This window comes from Danio aesculapii, chromosome 13 (assembly GCF_903798145.1).
Source record: "Danio aesculapii chromosome 13, fDanAes4.1, whole genome shotgun sequence".
Classification (NCBI taxonomy): domain Eukaryota; kingdom Metazoa; phylum Chordata; class Actinopteri; order Cypriniformes; family Danionidae; genus Danio; species Danio aesculapii.
Genome location: NC_079447.1, coordinates 17,958,557 through 17,979,408, shown reverse-complemented (window position 1 = coordinate 17,979,408; position 20,852 = coordinate 17,958,557). Strand labels below are relative to the sequence as shown.

Below are 20,852 nucleotides of genomic sequence, written 5' to 3'. Positions count from 1 at the left end.
ATTATTAGCACAAAGACAGGCCAAATCGTGCTGCCAAATAGCTTTGTTTTTGACATGAAAGCATATTTTCCTCTAATTGCTGCTCTGTGTACATGAGGGTTAGTTTGGTGGCAGTGGTGCTAAACTTGAGGGACAGGCTGCCCCCTTGTGTCACACTACGGAAGTGTGCTTTTTAGGGATTAGCAACTATATATAGGTGTAGGCACGAGACAACTTTATCAGAATCTGTGTCAAGTTTGTTTGTATTTCACAGACATCCTTAAACATACATTCATTCCATTATCCGTGAAAAATCTCATCCGACGCTGCTTTTGAAGCTAAGAAAGAGTTAATCCTTTTGCGGGCAAGCAGAGACAAGAGCTAAAACAAGAAACAGAGGCATCTTTATGTATGCATGTATGTGGAGGACAGCAGATCCTTTAGAAAACACTGGCCGGCTTTCTCATCAGGTCTTTGTGTTGTGGCCATTCTGCGACTGACCAGTGGTTTCGGCTGACTGACTTTTACAATTACTGTGGCGTGGGAAAGCATCAGAGGGGATGGACGGGAACTGTCAATCAGGCAGTGAAAAGGAGCTTGGCTTCGATGGTCCCATAATGTGTCTTCTTATGCTGCTTCTGGAACCGCCACGTTATCGCATGCTGTTTTGTTTTTCTCCACTTTCTTTTCAAAATCTGAAATATGCCATTACAGAACACTGTAGGAATGTTCCCAGTGTTTGTGAGGCATGTTCGCTCGGCTTTTCCAGGCCCTGTGCAACTATGGGACAGAGAGAAACAGTGAACTGCATTTGCCTGTTATGGGAGTCATAAATGTGCAGTTAGCATGAGTCAAGTCCACATTGTTACAGAGTGTTTGGAAGGAAAAGCAATGGTTGGTTCGTGAAGGATTGGTGAAATTGGTGTTTTGAGGGTTGTTCTGTAAAAACTGAAAGTCATGTGATCATTTACTTACATATATGTTGTTTAAATCTGCTTACGCCATGCATACAGAGCACAAAAGAAGGTACAACATCAATTCATGCATAATATAATGCATAAGAGTAAAGGTCAAAGGGGTCTGATGTTCACTGACTGGGCAAATACAGGCGAAACAGCAGAAAATGAATAAATGATAACAGAACCTTCATTTGTTGGGCAAATCTCTTTAAAGCAGGCAGTGAGAGGACACATGTTTTTAGAAATGAAGAAGCCAAATAAATTAAACTTGGGGTTTTTGTACATTTTACAGCCTTCCTGTTTGCATAAATACCAGCAAATGAACCAATGTTGCATTAACAAGCAACAATAAAAAGATCTGGATTTGGATTAATTTTTGTTGTTTGAATTCCCAAAACAGTCTGCGAAACTTTACAATAACAAACACTTAAAAGCCATCTAAAGTCTATTATTATACCAGTAAACCAGCAAATCCTTGGCTGTATTTGCAGAGTGGTGTAAAAACATAACAAATTTTGCAACAGTTAATTTTGCAATGATTTTCTAGAATGTCTAACAGAAATCTCTTTCAGAAAAAAAAAAAAAAAAAAAAAGTAAATCAGTCTGAAAACAGCTGAACCCAGAGGTGATCTCTGACCTTAGCCGCTACACAACCTCTGTTAAACTATTCCCTCAGCGGATGCATGAAATTTCTCAGAAATGAAATCTACTGTACGTATGTTTCCAGAGTTCCTTTTGTTTGTGGAGTTCCATGTTTATTTGCTGCTTCATTATTTATCCCAGTCTTATTTACAAGCTTATTTTTGAACACTTACAATGGAGCCTTTTCACAAGACTGTTATGATGCATGTAACAGTCATTATTCTCTAAAATACTTAAAAGTTTTTAATATTTAGATTTTTTTTAAACTATGAACATTTATATGCATTTATAAATGCATTATTTAATCTTTGCGTCAAACTAACTAACTAACTAACTAATTACCTAATTATGGGGCTGAGAGTAAATTTGACATTATTCTCTCCTTTGGCTCCTTTTTCTGAAAGTCTTGATAACACTATTGTGGCATTTTACTTTTATTATTTCAGCAAATAGGATTATAAAAAAAAAAAAAATTGCTGTACTCTCTGCGCTTTAAGTTTACCCAACTATGATGGCTTCCACTACTGAGAAACCCGGAAATGTGAAAAGGGTCTATGGTTTTACCAAATCCTTCACTATTGTGCAATGAAAGTCTTGACAGCTCTCTGTCACATGGTAGAGGAAGAGTGATACTGTCTTCAGGAAATCCTTTGCAGATAGGATCATACAAGGTTTCTTTAGTCTTCGCCATATTAATTATTGTACATAAAGCTTGAGGCAAAGAGTTGCTTTTTCGTTTTCCTTTGGTTTGTTGATCCTTGTTGAATACACCTGAGGCTTCTTGTGGGTCAATAACCTCCAGATTAAACTCGTTCTTACATTTCACTCTTTATCAGATCAGCATGACCTGCCAAAAACATAGTACAAAGGCCCTGAAACCAAACAAACAATAAAACACAGTACCAAATCAGTCCCTGCCATTCTGACTAAAGTCCACGGCTAAGCTGTGCTATTTTCTGCTCCCTATCGCTGAGAAAACACACAAGGCAAAGCAAAGTCGCTTTCGGCTTTTTGGGCTCCTGCTCTGCATCAATTGCAGTTCCCAAGATGCTCCCCTGCTACCTTCTCTTATCAGTTTCACCCCCCTAAATGGACTTTCTCCTGCCCTCTCTCTCTGATTAGTGTTGGGAAGTCAGCCCAGGAGCATTTGTGTAGCAGTTGCCTGTTCGCCACCACACCTCCCTGCCCTTTTACCACTGCTATCGCTGCTGTGAGAACCAGAACCCCTTTCTCTGCACTTAGCTCCGGGGCTAACATTAACCAGTCACAGATGTTTATACTGAGAGAGAGAGAGAGAGAGAGAGAGAGAGAGAGAGAGAGAGGGCAGCAGAAGCAGTCTCACTCAATAAAACTCCCCCCTCCGTCTAGCTCCGTCTTTGTCTTTGCAAGAGCGTCGCAGGTCGACGAACAGTCTCCGGAGCCTAAGGGAACTCTTTAGATCTCTGGGTGTTGCCTGTTAAAGGTTTAAATCTTTAGTCTTGACTTGCTGATTTTGTGCAGTGTGAGTCACCTGGAATTCTTTCAAGAGGGTCAACATTGGTGCTGTTAATTTCAAACAAGCAAGAGAGACATGAGACACAAACAAGTTTACCTAGATTTTTACATGGAAAACACGGAGCCATGATGCTAGTGTGATTTGGGTGGTTGCCAAGATGTTGTTGTGTGGTTGCTAAGGTGTTCAATGGAGGATTTCTATTGGTTGAAGTAAAAACTGCCTACCCCAACTCTCTAACATCATGTCTATACTTGACGTTGTCACAGCAACAGTACTTGTTGTCAACACTGAATGTGAGTAAACTAAAGTTTCCATTACTCCCTCTTACTTTCATCTAGTATAGATATTATTTTAGAAATTCTGACATCTAGATGCACATCAAGCCCGTCCTTTGATGAATATCTATGAGATCCAAAGTGGGATTTGTTATGTGCCACTTAGCAGGGCTCTGGTTCCAATAAAAATGAAAGAAAAAAAAAAAGATTTGCAAAACTATCTTACAAAACAAAAATCTATTAAAAGTTACAGTATAAAAACCCAGCTATCATAGCCAATACTCAGATATGACATTATACCAATGAAAGAACATTAACTAAATTATATTAAATAAATAAATAAAACAATGCTTGGGGCAGCACGGTGGCGCAGTGGGTAGCGATCTCGCCACACAGCAAGAAAGTCGCTGGTTCGAGCATCAGCAGCGTCAGTCGGCATTTCTGTGTGGAGTTTGCATGTTCTTCCCATGTTGGCGTGGGTTTCCTCCGGGTGCTCCAGTTTCGCCCACAGTCCAAAGACATACGTTATAGGTGAATTGGGTAAGCTAAATTGTCTGTAGTGTATGTGTGTGAATGGAAGTGTATGGGTGTTTCCCAGTTATGGGTTGCAGCTGGAAGGGCATCTGTTGGGGGGTGTCCACACCACCACTAGTGTGTAGCATCAACTTGAATAATGCTATGGCAGCCACAGAACAACGGCACCAGTGCGCTCACCAGATGCTAGATACAGGTGGAGAGGAGAGACAGTGATAATTCAGTGGATGGGGATGATTGGGGGCCATGATCAGTAAGGGCCAATGGAGGGAATTTGGCCAGGATACACCCCTACTCTTTAGGAAAAGTGTCATTGGATTTTTAATAACCACAGAGAGTCAGGACCTCGGTTTAACTTGTAAGGTTATAAAAACAAAAGCCTAGTTTTGTTAGGTATCACATTATAAGGTGTTTCATTAGGTGTCATCTTTGAATGTTTGAACTTGCGATGTCCACTTTGTGATCAAATGATGACTATTTTCAATCTTTTATTTTAAGTTAATTAAATTAAATAGATTCCCAAAACACTCAAACTTGATTGCCGGTTTGTTTCTGGGTCTCATTCAGCCAGTAAATCGTTACAAAGCATAATCGAGCTTTAAAGAGACTCTTAGAATACCTCCAGTCATTTTCCAGTTATGCGATTCTAAACAAACCTTTTTTATTTAATTGTAATAAATGTTGCACAAAAATTCTGTATTTTTCCCCTACAAAAAAGCTATTTCTATAATTAAAGTGTTTAACTTGTTTAAAAGCCAAATGTTTATTATAGGTGCCAGTAAATCCTTAATCATTTTTTTAAAGTCTGGAGCCCCTATTTAGGGTGAGAGGTTTTTAAAACCTCAACATGAACCACTAATAAATCAGTGTGATTATAACTAAGCTGGCTTTTATTTCTAGCAACTCTGAAGCACTCTGCGAGTTAAGCTCTGGATGTTAGCACACCTGAATAGATTTCTGTTTTTCCATAAGCGAGGACACAACCCAGGAGCAAAATTCCAACAGCAAGAACAGGCAGGAATATCACCTGGTAAAGCTCTACAAACAATTGAACAATATTTGAAAGGTCTTAAGAATTCTAGTAAAAAGGAAGTGTGAGGAGACAGGAAAAAACCAAACAACTATTCCTCCATACCCATATGCTGTGGGTTTTTATATAAGAATAACTGCAAAACTAAGTCTGTCGATCTCAACATCTGCTGTAATTTTCAGTATTATCAAAGAACGCCAAGATTAGAATTCTATTACATCCTCCCATGTCTGCTAAGTTGCATCCATCCAAATTTTCCCTCTGTGTTTCAGAAACGACAACAGATTTCCTTGATCCGATGACAGTAACAGGATGCTTGGAGGTCCAAGTGTGTGGTCCGTATCTACCAGGGAAGTCGACCTAGCACATAAACCAGAGCCAAGACATCTGTCATTCTACCCAGCACTTAACGTTCATACTCAAAAACAAAGAATCTCGCTCTCCCACCATCTCATACACCAGATGGGTATAACAGTAGAGTGGTGTGGCAGGTCTTGTGTAAATATTCAGTGTCTTCTGAGGCGTTAAGGAGAAACCCAGGGTCTCAAAGCATGAGTCAACTATTGTGGGAGTATCTCATCGCCTGCAAGAACTGCAGTGCACAGTGGAAATATGACATCCAACTTTATGCTGCTGTGTAAGGCTGGACGGAATGTTGGCTGATACTCTGCAAGAATCTGTAGTAGCGTTGAAGGCACAATGCATTGTTTTAAAGTTACTATTTTTATGGAATGTTGAAGTATTTATTGTAACTTATTTATTTATTCCTATTTTTGATCTATCTTGCAATGACGAAGACCACAGGCTGCAACAGCAAAGATGACAATTCAATGATCTATTCAGTCCTAGTCTACATTAGGCTTCTGCCACTATCAATTGTTTTTTGTTCCAATTAATTGCTGATGCTTTTATCACGATATACAATATTGACCTAAGCTGCATATAACTAACAGGTATAATATCCAAATGATATTTAGTGTAATGCTTTATTGTATATGCATGTTAAGACCATATAAATGTTTTAAACAAATTAAACTGAAAAAAGCACAATAGGTAACAACATGTTACAATTAAGTCTCGTTTTTGAACGTTAGTTGATGCTATCTGAAACATATAATTGAGTTATTTGCTTTAAAACAATACATTTAACGCATCACTTCTTGTCTGTATATCATTTATTTGATTTGCTTGTTATATTTATTTTAATTAAACAATATGCAGTTTGCTTTTATTTTATCCTGTAATTATATTATTAATGTAATTTCTGGTGAAATAAAACTCCATGGTTTAAACTTAGACTATAGCAGTTTTTAGTAGTAAACTTTATTGTCTTCAGCTCAATTTACATGCTACTGTTTGTGAGTGCGTGTGTGTGTGTGTCTGTATATGTGATTGGCTTTTACACACTTTTTACCACTCCTGCATGTCTGTCGCAAGATCTTGTGATTTCTTGTGACAAGAAAATGGAAAAAAAATGATCAGCTTAATCATTTAATTACAGTGGTAAATTAATCGATTAATAAAATAATCAATAGCTGAAGCCCTAGTTGATGGATTAAAATCAACAGTGAGAAAAAGCCATATTATGTAAAGATTTTTTTTCAAATTGCACAGATTTTTATTAGTTATTAATTATTAATAATTGATATCAATAATTATTATTAAAACAAATTTTTATTAGTTATTAATTATTATATTGCATAAATAATAAAAGTACTACTTCTGTTTTTAGTGCGTTATTAGGCATTAACTAGGAAATTAACATCACCTAAGATTAATAATTGCAGTTTGTAGTTGTCATTACATTAACTAAGAGGGCGACACGGTGGCTCAGTGGTTAGCACTGTCGCCTCACAGCAAGAAGGTCACTGGTTTTAATCCCGGCTGGGTCATTTGGCATTTCTGTGTGGAGTTTGCATGCTCTCCCCATGTTCGTGTAAGTTTCCTCCAGGTGCACCAGTTTCCCCCAAAGTCCAAAGACATGCGCTATTGATAAATTGAATGAACTAAATTGGCCGTAGTGTCTGTGTGTGCATGTGAGTGTATGGGTGTTTCCCAGTATTGGGTTGCAGCCGAAAGGGCATCCGCTGTGTAAAACATATGCTGGATAAGCTGGCAGCTCATTCTGCTGTGGCAACCCCTGACGAATAAAGGGACTAAGCCAAAGGAATATGAATGAACAAATTAACTGATGCTAAATGGTACCTTGCTGTACAAAGTTAATAAACAAATTCCCTGTAAACAGTCACAGAATTTTCAATGTCATAAACCAGATTAGATTACCTTGTTGAAAATGTTAATGTTTGAAAACAAAAAAAATGCCAATTAAATCTTAAAGCATTTGGTGATCTGATGAAGAACTGCCAATAAAAAAAAATCAGCTTAATCTCAAAAGCACCCTGAATGTTTGAATGATAAATAATTATTCATGGAATTCTGATAATATTGTCTATGTTCATTTTTACAATATATTAATATAATTATTGAATACCAACATGTCTACTCTACATGTTTTCTTGTTCAAGAAGGTTTTATACTCATGTCATAATAGGGAATAAAACATTATTGCAGATTCTATTTCATGCTATTACAAAGATATTCCATAAAAAAAAATTCATAGGTGTATTGCCTTAAATTACACCGATGTTCTCTTTAGTGTTCAAGAAAATTCAAGCAAAAACTAAATGATCAGTAACATTTTTCTATACATGTTTGACTTCGCAGTTGTTCTAAATAAAACAGTTCACAGAAGAATTAAATGAGTCTTTATGTAAACTACACCTAAATTTCCATTCAAAGTAGGAACATTTTGAAAAACATGACCGAATTATAATTTTTATTAAACGATAACTCTTAATCCGATATAATTAATTATTTTACAAATGACCCAGGTCTTATACTGTCCTAGAAAAGTTTAGCTGAGAACCGGGCCCAGCTGACGGTATTGTTTGCTTCCCCATTTTAAATGTCTCTCTGTGGTCGCAGTGTTGGGCATGACAGTTTCTTTCTCAGGGAGAGCAACATATATAACAGTATCATTATGTGCAGACTGGGAGGGTAAAGTTGGTGAGTGGTGCTCTCCCACAATGAAAAACAGAAAGACGGTAGAGATGATGAGTGAGAAAGACAGAAAGAGAGAAATATGCAGCCAAAGTCTGGCACTCAACGCGGATGTGTGTGATCCACAGCCGCGTCCAGGAACTAGAGTTAAAGCCTTCACTATATGAAACATCAACAAAGAAAAAGACCTGGGGCTTTTCTAGTGCTTAATAGAAACATCTGACAAACATTAGTACTGACATTCATTCATCTGGCCTGTGGATGAATAGACAGTGCCGGTCCAGCATCTGTGCTGCTGAGACAATCAACTGGATAGATATACATACATGATTATTAAAAAAAAAAGAAACATCAAACCGGGGTGTAATGTAAAACAAAGAAGCTGGGATATATGGAAAACATAATATAATCTAACATACATTACTATGAAATCTGAGTTTATTTGATTTTTCTGCATGGTAATAAAGCACAGACTGAACATGTAATGAGTTTAGAACATGAAAAATTAAGAGCTGTGCTTTTTAAACAAAATAATTATATATAGACAACTCAATGCTCTTCTATGAGCTAATAGCTCTCATTGCTAAGACAACTGCTCCATCTAGAGTTTAAATAGGGAAGTACAGTCAGCACTTCTAAACAACACCTATAGTTCACACAAAAATAAAATTCACTCTGGTGTTTTTTAATGTCCTATGCACATCTTTAATCTGGTATTATATATATTTACAGTTAGATACTTGTAAAACTGTACATGCCTAAAATGGTATACCCAAAGTAAACTGCATGTTGTTGTTGTTGAACTATTTGGCGTATATGCATGGTTTTTGTCTCTTTAAACAGGTAAAATGGAATAGAATCAAGTCTTAGCAGTTTAATGTAAATGTTATAATAAATAAGAAAATTAGTATTTGGTTTTCAGCATTCAAATCTCAGTTTTCCAAAAATATTTTTTTTGGGGGGGGGGGGGGGGGGGGGGGGGGGGGGGGTCGTTGTTTTAGGATATGAGGTGAACTCTCAAAGCAGTGGAATGCTGCCAGGGGGGCTAATAATATTAACTTTACATGTTTTTTTTATTAAAACTGCTTATTCTAGCCCAAATAAAACAAATAAGACTTTCTACAGAAGAAAAAATATTATAGGAAATACTGTGAAAAAGATTCCTTGCTCTGTTAAACATCATTTGAGAAATATTTGAAAAATAAATTCAAGTAATTAGGTAATTTTGACTTCAATTGTCTACATATTTATAAAAATCCAACCCTTACCTGACCCTAGTCTTTGTACCTGACTTACATCCATGAGACTCTGGTGCAGCATAAATTCATGCAAATCACCCACAAAAAAACTAAAGTTTTGAGAAATCAAAATAATCGTAACTACGACACAAAATAAAATCCACCGACTTTTATTCTCTGAGGTAAATATACCTTTTGCGTCAATAATAACTCCAAGTTATTATCAGACTCACCCTTAAAAAACTGAAAACAATTCTTTTTTAATCCGGAATTATTCATTTCAATTAAAAAACTACACGGGGCATATCTAGGCATTGTTGTATTAATCTTAATTTATCAATGCATTCTTTTTCTTATTCTGAATTAAAGTGACCTGTGGTACTAGCAGGGTCTATTTACCATGTAATGATGTACCAAGACAAACAAGGTAAGCATTTTGATTGAAAAAATTAATTAAACATCACTTTGTTTTCAACAAACTCTATCATATATTCCTGAAACACATGGAATAACATGAGACACTTATGTTATACTTGTATGTCTTAAAGTCCCCATGAACTGAAAGCTGCGACCATTATTTTTTTCCTATTTTGGCGCAATTCGTAGAGAAATGGAATATTAAATGACAGAACAGTGAACATGGCTTGTTTTGTTCTACTGCAAGCTGAATAGATGTAGCAAAGTAGGCATTTCATTCAGAAAGATCAGGGAAAGTGTTTTGGGAGAGTTATTACATCCTAACAGACACCTCCTCCTCATCATCATCATTTCTGTTTGTTGTCAAAACTGACAGTTGGAGGGGTGTGGTTAAGCATGTTAGCCATACCCAATAACTCAAAATATACATATTCTAACAATTTAACTGAAAACATACAGGAAGTGCATTTTCTGATTTTAATTAAAGATTAGAAGAGCAAAAATTGTTTCCTTAACGACATGCACAGATTAATTGTTGACCACAAAAATTAGCAATTGTGAGCTAACAAAATCATACAGTTAGTTTTGATTTCTTGGATACTTTAAATGTTTTCTTATAGTTTGAACTGTCTCTTTAAGAATTCTTTAGGTTTCTCTTAACTTATATATAGAAATAAATACATCGAAGCCAAATTCAGCTCCATATGGAAAAGTGTGTTTTGGTAAATAACAGTAATGACTTAAAAATTCATAATTAACGATATACAAGTCTAAACTATTATGGCAAATAATTATCGTGAGCCTGACATAAAAACATTAAATTTACGAAACATAAAGCTATAATGCTGGGATAACGTTACAGGCTTAAAATGAGTAAACATTTTGACACCAAAAGTCCAAATTACAAAACTACATCTTCGATTTTATTTGTCTCAATTACTAACTTTGCAATTACTGTATAAATAAAATACAAAACCAACAAAGTGTCTAAGATAAACTGATCAAATGAATAGGTTTACCTTGACCACAAACTTCGAGGGCTCCATCCTGTTCAAATGCACTCGTCAGATTCTCCCCATCTAGATAAACACAGATACTTTTAATTTATTGCTGGAGATTTTGAGCATTCAGTGATGAACGTCAAGTCATTAGAGTGAAGCAGCTACTCACGTGTGTGTGACAGATACAAACAAGTCAAAATCAAAACACAAAGCACTAGGGCGGTTACGCGGCACTCACACCTGGCTTACGATATTCATGGGTTGTTTGAATGTAACTCACAATACACATTCCACATGTTTAATCACAATTTAGTCGAGGATGACTATAAAAAACCACAATGAACGAAACTTTAATCTCCCGCCTATGGTTTGAAACTTGCCGTGTGTCACGTAAGGACCCCAGCGCTACCAGTTGTCATAGAGACGTAGTCGGATGTAGGAGGCTACATTTTTGCCAGACAGGGGTGATTGCTATTTTAAGTCAATTGTGAAATATCCTAAACGATATATCTAAGCTTACATAAAAGCACACATAACATGAATAGCACTTGCTGGTTAAAATTCAACCATTAATTTACCTCTTTATTTTGTAAAAGACTTTATAACTGGCATAGTTTAGTTACTCTATGAAATCATGTGTAGCACGTAAACACCATCTGCCTGGTTTTTGCGTGACAGTTTAATGGTACTATGGCTGTTCTTTCTTCAGTTAGTTAAGCTATAAGATGAATTTTGGGTAAGTATGACGCTAAATTTGCGTATTTTATAAGCTATTGCGTTTGTTTTGAATATATATCAAAATAAAGAGTTGTTATAAAAGAAGATATTGCCATTAAGTAAAAGATGAGTGTAGTAACGTTATGTTATGAGTGATTAAAGTACAATACTTGCTAGACTACAAATAAAATGTATTGACCTCATAATAAATAACCACATGACACTATCTGAATTATTATAACGTAACTATTTATACGTTTATGTCTGAAGAATATTATTTTATAACTTTGTATTTTTTTAAACAAAACCAGATTAGTTTTATCAGCAACATCTCGTGAGCGAATTAAAGTAGTGAATATTTTCAACGTTACCATTTTTTTACCATGTTATTACTACATATGCCCTTTTGTTAATTAAGAAAGAAGTTGCAAACTATAAACAGAAGCTAAATAAATGTAAATAAAAATCTAATTGTATTAGTTTATATTATAAATTATATTATATCGTATTTAACATATCAGTGTTAATATTAAATATAGTAAAATTTTATATAATTTATCAAAAGTAATCACTTAATATTTATGAAAAATGTATCACTGTAAGAAATTTTAAAAATGCACATATATTCCAATGAAATAAATAGATAATAACTAAAGATTGCTCAAAAACTGTCAAAATATATGAAACATACATAATTATTTATATCAAAACATTGCAAAAATGAATTTTCTTACTGTAAACAATGCATTTTTAGACATTTTTATTATTTTATTATTATCTGGTTCAGGTTAAATGGTTCCAATGTGTTACGATTGTTCAATATTATTTTGTCAGCCCATAGTGCAATTTAAATAACTAGTGAATGGTAACAATCATATGACATCCTATATACAGTTACCTATAGGTAGGGCCAGACAGAATCTGCAGGGATTTTTAGCTATTTCTGCGAAGAATTAAAAAAAAAATTCTGGATTTATGCGTAAAGATTTTTGGGAGTATCATTACTAAAACTTAATATACAGTATGACATAAAAAAAAATACCTTTTAAACTTTTATTTAATGTATACAATGCAAAACCAATTAGATCCACTTAATTGTTAAATAAAGCAAGTCTCTCATATAGTATATCTACCAAAAGACAGAAAATACTACTTTACAAATTGTAGTGTAAATAAATCATATGAACATTTTCATATTAGTAAATAATATTAGTGAAATTCATTTAAAAATATATAAATGTACACACATAATATGAGTAAATATATAGACACAATGATGGGCTAAAAATCTGCGGATGTCTACGTGCACTGATAATGTAAATATTGAATATAGTATAATTTAATATATTTAATCAAAAATAATCAATTAATATTCATGTGAAATATATCATTGTAAGAAATATAAAATATATACATATTTTCCAAAAAAATAAATAGATAATAACCAAAAATTGCTCAAAAACTGCAAAATGTATCAAACATACATAATTATTTATATCAAAACATTGCAAAAATGAATTCCCTTACTGAAAACAATGCATTTTTTAGACATTTGTAATTATCTCTCCTAAATCAAAAGGGTTCCAAATGTGTTATGATTGATAAAAATGATTTTGTCAACCCATAGTGCAATTTCAAATGAACTAGTGAACGCTTACAGTCATAGGACGTTATATATACAGTTACCTATAGGTAGGGCCAGAAAGAATCTGTGGACATTTTTAGCTATGTCTGCACAAAATTTTTTAAAATTCTGTAAAAGTTATGCGTAATGTTTTTGGGAGTATCATTACTAAAAACTTGATATATGACATAAAAAATAATACTTTTTAAACTTTTATTTAATGTCTACAAAATGCAGATCCAATTAGATCCACTTAATTGGTAAATAAAGCAAGTCTCTCATATAATATATCTACCAAAAGACAAAAAATACTAATTTACAAAATGTATTGTAAATAAATCCTATGAACATTTTCATATTAGTCAATATTATTACTGAAATTAATTTAAAAACTGAATAAATAAATGTAGGCTACACACATTTATACAAGCAAGTATATAGACTCAACGATGGGCTAAAAATCTGTGGATGTCTGTGCGCACAGATTCCGTGTGGGCCTACCTATAGGTATTGATATACCAATTTAATCAGTGCTTAAAATATTCTATAATATTATATACATGTGATCTATTCTTGTCAAAGTAACTGACCTGCAATGATTTAGAAAATTTCTCTGAATTAAACCACAGCATGTCTCGCATTAGTAAGAAGAAGCCAGCATTATGCACAGATGAACCACTCTCCAACAGTACCATCTGCCAAAAGATTGCTCTATTAAGAAGCATACTCAGCACAGCCTATGGACCAACCGGCAGACTGAAACAAATACACAACAACGTTGGGGGCCACATCTTGACAACTTCAACCTCAACAGCGCTTCTCAAACGACTAGATATGTCTGAACCGCTTCTCAAACTGATCTCAACCGCTCTTCAACATCACACTGCACGTTACAGTGACTCAGGGCTGTTTATGGGGATTTTTACACTGACGCTTATTGAAAACACCAAAAAATATGGGCTTAGGACATCTACGGCAGTCAAAGTATACAAACACCTTGTGGGACAATGTAATGTGTATCTTAAAGGAGACTCTTGTGGCTGTAAGGTGCCAGTGGAGTTTAGCAGCTGCGGTTCACTTGTTGCATTGGCATGCAGCATGATCACCAGCAAACCAGCCTGCATGTTGGACAGCAGAGAGATGCAGCAGATCAGTTCATTGATCACACAGGCTTTTCTGTACTCCATCCCTTGCAACTCTTCTGGTATGGCCTGCTTTGGAAGAACGGTCACTATTGGCATTGAGGGCCAATCAGTAAGCCATTCTTCAGTTTTTCCTGGACTGCTGCTGGATGTTCCTGAGATGCTCCAGCCTGGAGATCTTGAGAGGCTGGGAGATGGTCCGTTTAAGGTGGTGCTTTTTGGTGTGTCGCTGTCTGGGGATATTTCTGAGGTTGGCGATGTTGCTTTGGAGATCCACAGAGGGGTGAACCCAGAGCGAGATCTCCTTCAGCAGCTCTTGAAGATTGGGGAACAGGTTGTAAAGGATAATGTGAGTTTATTCGCATGCCAAAAAGTGGTACATCCAGTTCTTCAGCACTACTTAAAGGAGCATGGAGTGGTCGTGATAGAAAGGCTCGGACTTGCTCTGATGGAGCCGTTTGCCCAGATAACAGGTAAATATTTAGTTCAGGGCTTCATGGAAATTTGTTTTTGTGTAATTTAATATGAAGATTAAATTGTAATGGAGTTGTGAAATACAAGTTTTATAAAGTGTATCTGGGGTGGCACAGTGGCTTAGTGGTTAGCACTGTCGCCTCAAAGCAAGAAGGTCGCTGGTTCGAGTCCCGGTTGGGCCAGTTGGCATTTCTGTGTGGAGTTTGCATGTTCTCCCCATGTCCGCATGGGTTTTCTCTGGGTGCTCCGATTGTTCTAAATACTGGGTTGTGGCTGGAAGGGCATCCGCTGCGTAAGAACATATGCTGGAATAAATGCCGGTTTATTCTGTTGTGGCGACCTCTGAAATAGAGATTTTTGAAGGAAAATTAATGAATGAGTGTACTGTATGTGCAGTTATTAATACAAATGGCAAATGTTCATTCATTTTCATTGACCCCTTTATTAATCCGGGGTCACCAAAGCAGAATGAATCGCCAACTTATCCAGTATATGTTTTACGGAGCGGATGCCCTTCCAGCTGCAACCCATCACTGGGAAACACCCATACACTCTCATTCACACACATATACTACGGACAATTTAGCCTACCCATTTCACCTATAGCGCATGTCTTTGGACTGTGGGGGAAACAGGAACACCCTGAGGAAACACGCCAACACAGGGAGAACATGCAAACTCCACACAAAAATGCAAACTGACCCAGCGAGAGCGCTACCCACTGTGCAACCATGCTGCACTGGCAAATGTGTTTGTTTCTAAAAACTTTTAGTGTAAAAAAAGGATTTAACTTAAAATGTGTATTTGACTTTAAAATAATGTAATTATGAAAACTGACATATATAAATGCACAACGAAATGTTGTGAAAAAGCTTAACTATTAAAAATGTTGTTATGAAGGCTAGCATTAAAATATTAGTTGAGTTTCTATTCTGCAAACATGCATTAAATTGATTAAGAGTAAAAATTTCCAGCTTTTTTAAAGCTTTTAACTTTTTTTTTTAAAAACAAGTAGTCGGCAGCTAGGCAGCTAGCTCTCTGCAACTCTCACATGATCACCCACTGAAGCTGAGCAGGGCTGCGCCTGGTCGGTACCTGGATGGATGGGAGACCACATGGGAAAGCTAGGATGCTGCCGGAAGATGTGTTAGTGAGACCAGCAGGAGGCGCTCAACCTGCGGTCTTTGTGGGTCCTAATGCCCCAGTATAGTGAAGGAGACTCAATACTGCTTAGTGAGTGCCGTCTTTCGGGTGAGACGTTAAACCAAGGTCCCGACTATCTGTGGTCGTGAAAAATCCTTTGAAACCCCAGCATCTTTTCCAAATTTGCCTACTGGTCTCTGTCCATCATGGCCTCCTAAACATCCCCATATCATAATTTGCTTCATCACTCTGTCTCCTCTCCACCAATCACCTGGTGTATGGTGTGCGGTCTGGCGCAGTATGGCTGCCGTCGCGTCATCCAGGTGGATGCTACATACTGGTGGTGGATGAGGAGTTTCCCCTAATGTGTAAAGTGCTTTGAGTGTCTAGAAAAAGCACTATATAAATGTAAGAAATTATTATTATTAGTAGTAGTAGTAGTACATTAGAATGATTTCTGAAGGATCATGTAACACTGATTCCTGGAGGAATGGCTTCAGCTTTGCATCACAGGATTAGGTTCTATTTTAAAATATAATAATTCTGAAAATGGTTATTTTAAATTGCAATGCTGTGGGATTATTTTTTTTACCCTAATATTTGTTGACTCTAGACATTTGAACTGTAGTCTATATCAGGGGTTCCCAAACTTATCAGCCTACGACCCCTAAAATAACAATGCCAGTGACTCGCGACCCCCAAATTCCTCGGAGGTAGTTATAAATATACAAACGTTGCGCACACAACAATACGCCTATATAAACACGAGAATATTGACAACACAAAATACTGCAACAGTTTAACAATCATATCATTTTATAGTCATTTATTAATTTGTTTAATTTAATATTAACCTCATCTAAAGAGACTGTTGGGCAAATTGTTTCAACACAAGTCTATTCTTGATCACTAATCAGAGATCATCCTCAATATTCAGTTGTGGCCTGTATTTATTTTTAATGTATTTAAATGCCATAAAGGTGTCAGAAAGTTTAACCTGGTGCTATAAAATTAATCTGCTGCAGCTGAAGCTATTGCTGTGTTGTTAATCTAACATAAACACACTAATGCTATGAAAAAAGTCATTTAAAGGCTGATGGATTTTCATGTGCATGTTGTTTTTTACTATTAAAAACTAGTTTTTTATCTTCTGTGGCTTATGGTTAAAATATGGTAATTCTAATAGTTTAATAAAATGTATTTGACTTTTAAAAATCACCAAGCGACTCCCTGACATTGACCCCTCAGGGGGTCCCGATCCCCACCTATATATATAAATTTACTTATTATTTTTATTTTATAAAGCCATGCCTTTGTTTCCTTTATTGGTAATAACATGTAATATTATAGTGCAATGCAGTAGAATTGAAAATAAATGTTAATGTCTACATTCATAGAGGCTTAATTTCAACACTTTTGCTGATATTTTAGGGGCACAGGCTGTTGCATCTCTTTTCTCTCTGGTCCCGATAGAAGCTTATGGGCTGGTTGCTGGATTATGTTTCCAAGACTGTGGATCCAGGAAGCTGCTTCAGCTCCTCTCCTCTAAAGATGCTGCAATTAGCACTATGGTTCTCTGCCACAGAAATGAAACTATGCTGGAAGAACTAAAGGTTTGTGGAGTTGAGCGCTTCGTGTTATTTAAGCTTTTTTAATTTAAATTTAAATTATTTTGTTTAACAGTTTGTATTGATTTGATTCAGATGTTTGAGTCGATTAGGTTCTGCTTCACAAGCTCTCATTTTAATACCATTAATTTCTTTATTCTCAGTTCAATTCAATGAGTATAGATCTACTACATATGATATATGATCTACTACATGTGAAATAGATCTACTACAAATGCTATTGATATTTAATTATTCGGTTTATTGATGCAGTCTCAAAAACACTAAGATAACTTTTTCAATTAGTCGCTTGAGACAATTATGTCATACTTTTATGTTTTAAATATGTTCTTTTTGTTTGAACTAGCTCTTTAAGAATTGATCTTAAGTCTGTATTCGTTTTTTAGGTTTCTCATAACTTAATATATAGAAGCCAAATTCTGCTCCATAGAAAAGCATGTGTTACTCACCATTAGGTCATCCAACATGTAGGTTAGTTCTTGGTGTTTCATAAAATGCAAATCAGTGGCTACAGGCAGTTTTTAGGGTCATAAAACATATAAAGGTGAAACTAAATGAATACCTGCCATCTGTTAGTTCTCCAAGATATTTATTTAGTTTCTTGTATTTGCAAGTTTGTAACTTTTCAAGTGATTCCAAATTAAGTCAAACTTTTCCCAGATTTACTGGACTCCATTTGTGGCTCATTGAAATGTATTGCATTGATTTCCTCTTTCATTGCTCTGAAATGATGAACATTTGTTCCATTTGTCGGACAGATGACATGCCAGAGAGCAGAACATGTGTTGCGACTGACTCTGAGGGAGCCCTACGCCCTGCTTGGAGGAGGCTGTACAGAAACACAGCTGGCCACCCACATCTCACACATGGTATTCTATTACACTGAGTTACACATCAGATTGACTTGCAGTTCTACAATATTGATTAGAAACTTTCACAAGTCAAAATTGTATGAAAAAGTTTGTGTATTTTACAGTACATTCTTATTGAGAAACTTTAACCGTGTTTTTTATTATTATTTGGAGGGGAGGGGTACAAACCATTACAATTTGCAGATTTTGTTGGATGATTCACAATATTTGGTTACATCATTTTAGGAAATATGTGTGCACCTCCAAAAAACAAACTGGCATAAAACTATTCTAAAAATATTTTGGGGGAAAAAAAACAGACAATTTCATTTTTGCATTAATAAATCCAAAAAAAGATTTGCTTATTTTGAGGCTGTGCTGGTAAACATTTATTTAAAAGACTTGACAATGTTTGGAGACGGTATCTTGGAAAAACTTTGACAAGGAGTTGTGTATGCTCTGAAAGGAAGGATGTGTTCCTATTAATGTTGTTTACGGCAAATCAGTTGGTCCAAGTAATACTGTAAGTCCTGGCGAACCCCTATAGCTGGATGTTGCAACTTGGACACTTCACCTATCAGATATACAGTCACAATAGACATGCAATTGAAATACCCATCAATTAAGATCTGTTTTAATTCTTGTTATTTACTTTACAGAATCAGTCCACAGCTGCAACCACTGCTGCAGCTCTGGGTATTTCTCATTCAGAGTTCCTGATGGCAGTCAAGTCATTCTGCAGTTCTTTACTTGCTGTGGCTCTTTCCTTAGAGCATGATGGACAGGATTGTCTCATTGACCTGACATATGCCCACAGATGGGTCATGGACATCAGTTCTCAGACCGAAGTTAAGCACACCTGTGGTTGTGGACTGCTGGAGGACAGATTCAACCTGGAGAAGACACATCTAAATACAGCTTGCCAGACTTTTTCTCCTGTTTTCTTAGAAAACTGTGACACTCAGCCTAAAATATTAGATTCATTTTCTGCCAAGCTAAATGCTTTAAATGTGGCAGTTGAGATGGCTAGTTTGGTTCTTGACGTAAAATATATAATCAAGGATGTTAATTGAATTTTGCTGAAGAATTGTGATTTGAATAAAGGATGATTGGTTTGGTGGATTTTTATAATCAGATGTATTTTTTCTCCAAGTGATAACATAAAATGTGTAATATTTCTTACTCAAAACAAAATATGTGAGGAATATATCTATAAAAAAAACTGTAATGTCAATTTTTTTTATAAAATGTTCCTAGCCTGAGCTAAAATGAACACATGAACAATGAGCATGTGGCTAATGCAAGAAAAAATCACATTTGCAAAGTAAAAACGCTTTACTTGCTAATAGCCAGTAACTATTATTTCATAATTCTACTACCTGAGAACGCAATATGTGATATGCGATGTAGATATGCAGCCTGGTGTTCAGTACTGGGATCTTTTCAGATAAGAAGTTCAAAGCAATTTTTTCAGTTTCTCATAGTAATTTGGTTTTCGTTAAATGCAGCTTCACATGTAGTGCTGCAAAGTTGGATCACTTATAATGAGCACTGGAAAATGCAACATGAATGAAAGTTTCTCGTTTTCAGACCCTGATTTAACGTTTGGAAGCAAGATTTAAAACAACTATAAAAGTTCGTTTGGCAAATACTATTATCAATGTTGATATTATTTTTATCAAATAATATATTATAATTAATTAGGCAGTAAAAAAAAATATGGCCAAAATTTAACTTTAGGTCAGCTTCAAATGTCAGAATGACTTTTTTAATGCAAACAGCTAAACGTGTTGCCGCAATGACGAATTTTTAAAGGCACGATAAAGTTTTGTGACGACATGTTCATTTCCTCAGTTCAGCCGTAAAAGGTGTGGTAAATTTTTTATTTTGGAGTCTGCCTGAGTCACTGTCATTGTGCCTTTGAGCAAGCACTTATCTCCAGGTAGAGTTGATGAAACTATTGCAGTAAGGGAGAAAACATCAGCTTAATTCCCACACAAGTTTCTAATTTAAACGAAATTATACGTTGTAAGAACGAGCATGTTTCCTAGTAATTCTTCACAAAATGTAAAGTTTTCCTTTCAAATCTATATTGTATTTTAATATCCAGTTGTTAATCATCTAATGTATCTATGGCTCAGGAATTGAAGATTTGTTTCCTGTCAATTTCTCCTTATACGGTAATAGCTTATTGAACGATTCACTAGCATACATGTTTGAGAGTTCTTAGTTCACTCAGCCAGTGAGTCGACTCGCTTTATGCCTTTTCAGATTCAAGGAAATCACTGGACATTTTACTGAACCGATTCAAAACAAATGAGCGATTTGTTTTCGTTGTAAACATGGTTTATTCGAAGTTGGCAAATTCTATAAGGTCTGAAGGTACACTAATCTGGTTCAATGTCCATAATTGACGACTGAGGAGGAGTGAGGTACTGTAAATACTTGTCTTTAAAATAATTTATGTATTTTTCTTTTCCAAATGTTTTGGCTTTTTCTGATTCCACAGCTTGCTTACAATATTCCCTGCTGAGAAGTCCAACTTAAAACATCCTAAGCTGGTTGGCTGGTTTTAGCTGGTCGACCAGCCTGGTTTTAGAGGGATTTTGGCCATTTCCAGGCTGGTTTCCAGCCATTTCCAGC

The 20,852-nt window shown here is 35.7% G+C and overlaps 2 protein-coding genes across 2 annotated transcripts in view; one reads left to right on the top strand and one right to left on the bottom strand.

The window, feature by feature from the left end:
• Positions 1-11,000, bottom strand: part of slx4ip (SLX4 interacting protein) — a 72,374-nt gene extending 61,374 nt beyond the window's left edge. The window contains exons 1-2 of the mRNA XM_056471103.1: positions 10,800-11,000; positions 10,649-10,708 (exon numbers count right to left, since the gene is read on the bottom strand). Coding sequence (XP_056327078.1) covers positions 10,649-10,675 — 27 coding nt within the window. The 5' untranslated portion in view covers positions 10,676-10,708; positions 10,800-11,000. The remainder of the gene's footprint in view (positions 1-10,648; positions 10,709-10,799) is intronic.
• Positions 11,001-11,283: 283 nt separating this feature from the next.
• On the top strand, positions 11,284-19,334 carry mkks (MKKS centrosomal shuttling protein). Its single transcript, XM_056470904.1, has 5 exons — positions 11,284-11,366; positions 13,601-14,586; positions 17,162-17,343; positions 18,117-18,227; positions 18,869-19,334. The coding sequence occupies exons 1-5, from the start codon at positions 11,356-11,358 to the stop codon at positions 19,280-19,282; spliced, it is 1,704 nt and encodes a 567-aa protein (XP_056326879.1). The 5' UTR covers positions 11,284-11,355; the 3' UTR covers positions 19,283-19,334.
• Positions 19,335-20,852: the final 1,518 nt, after the last annotated feature.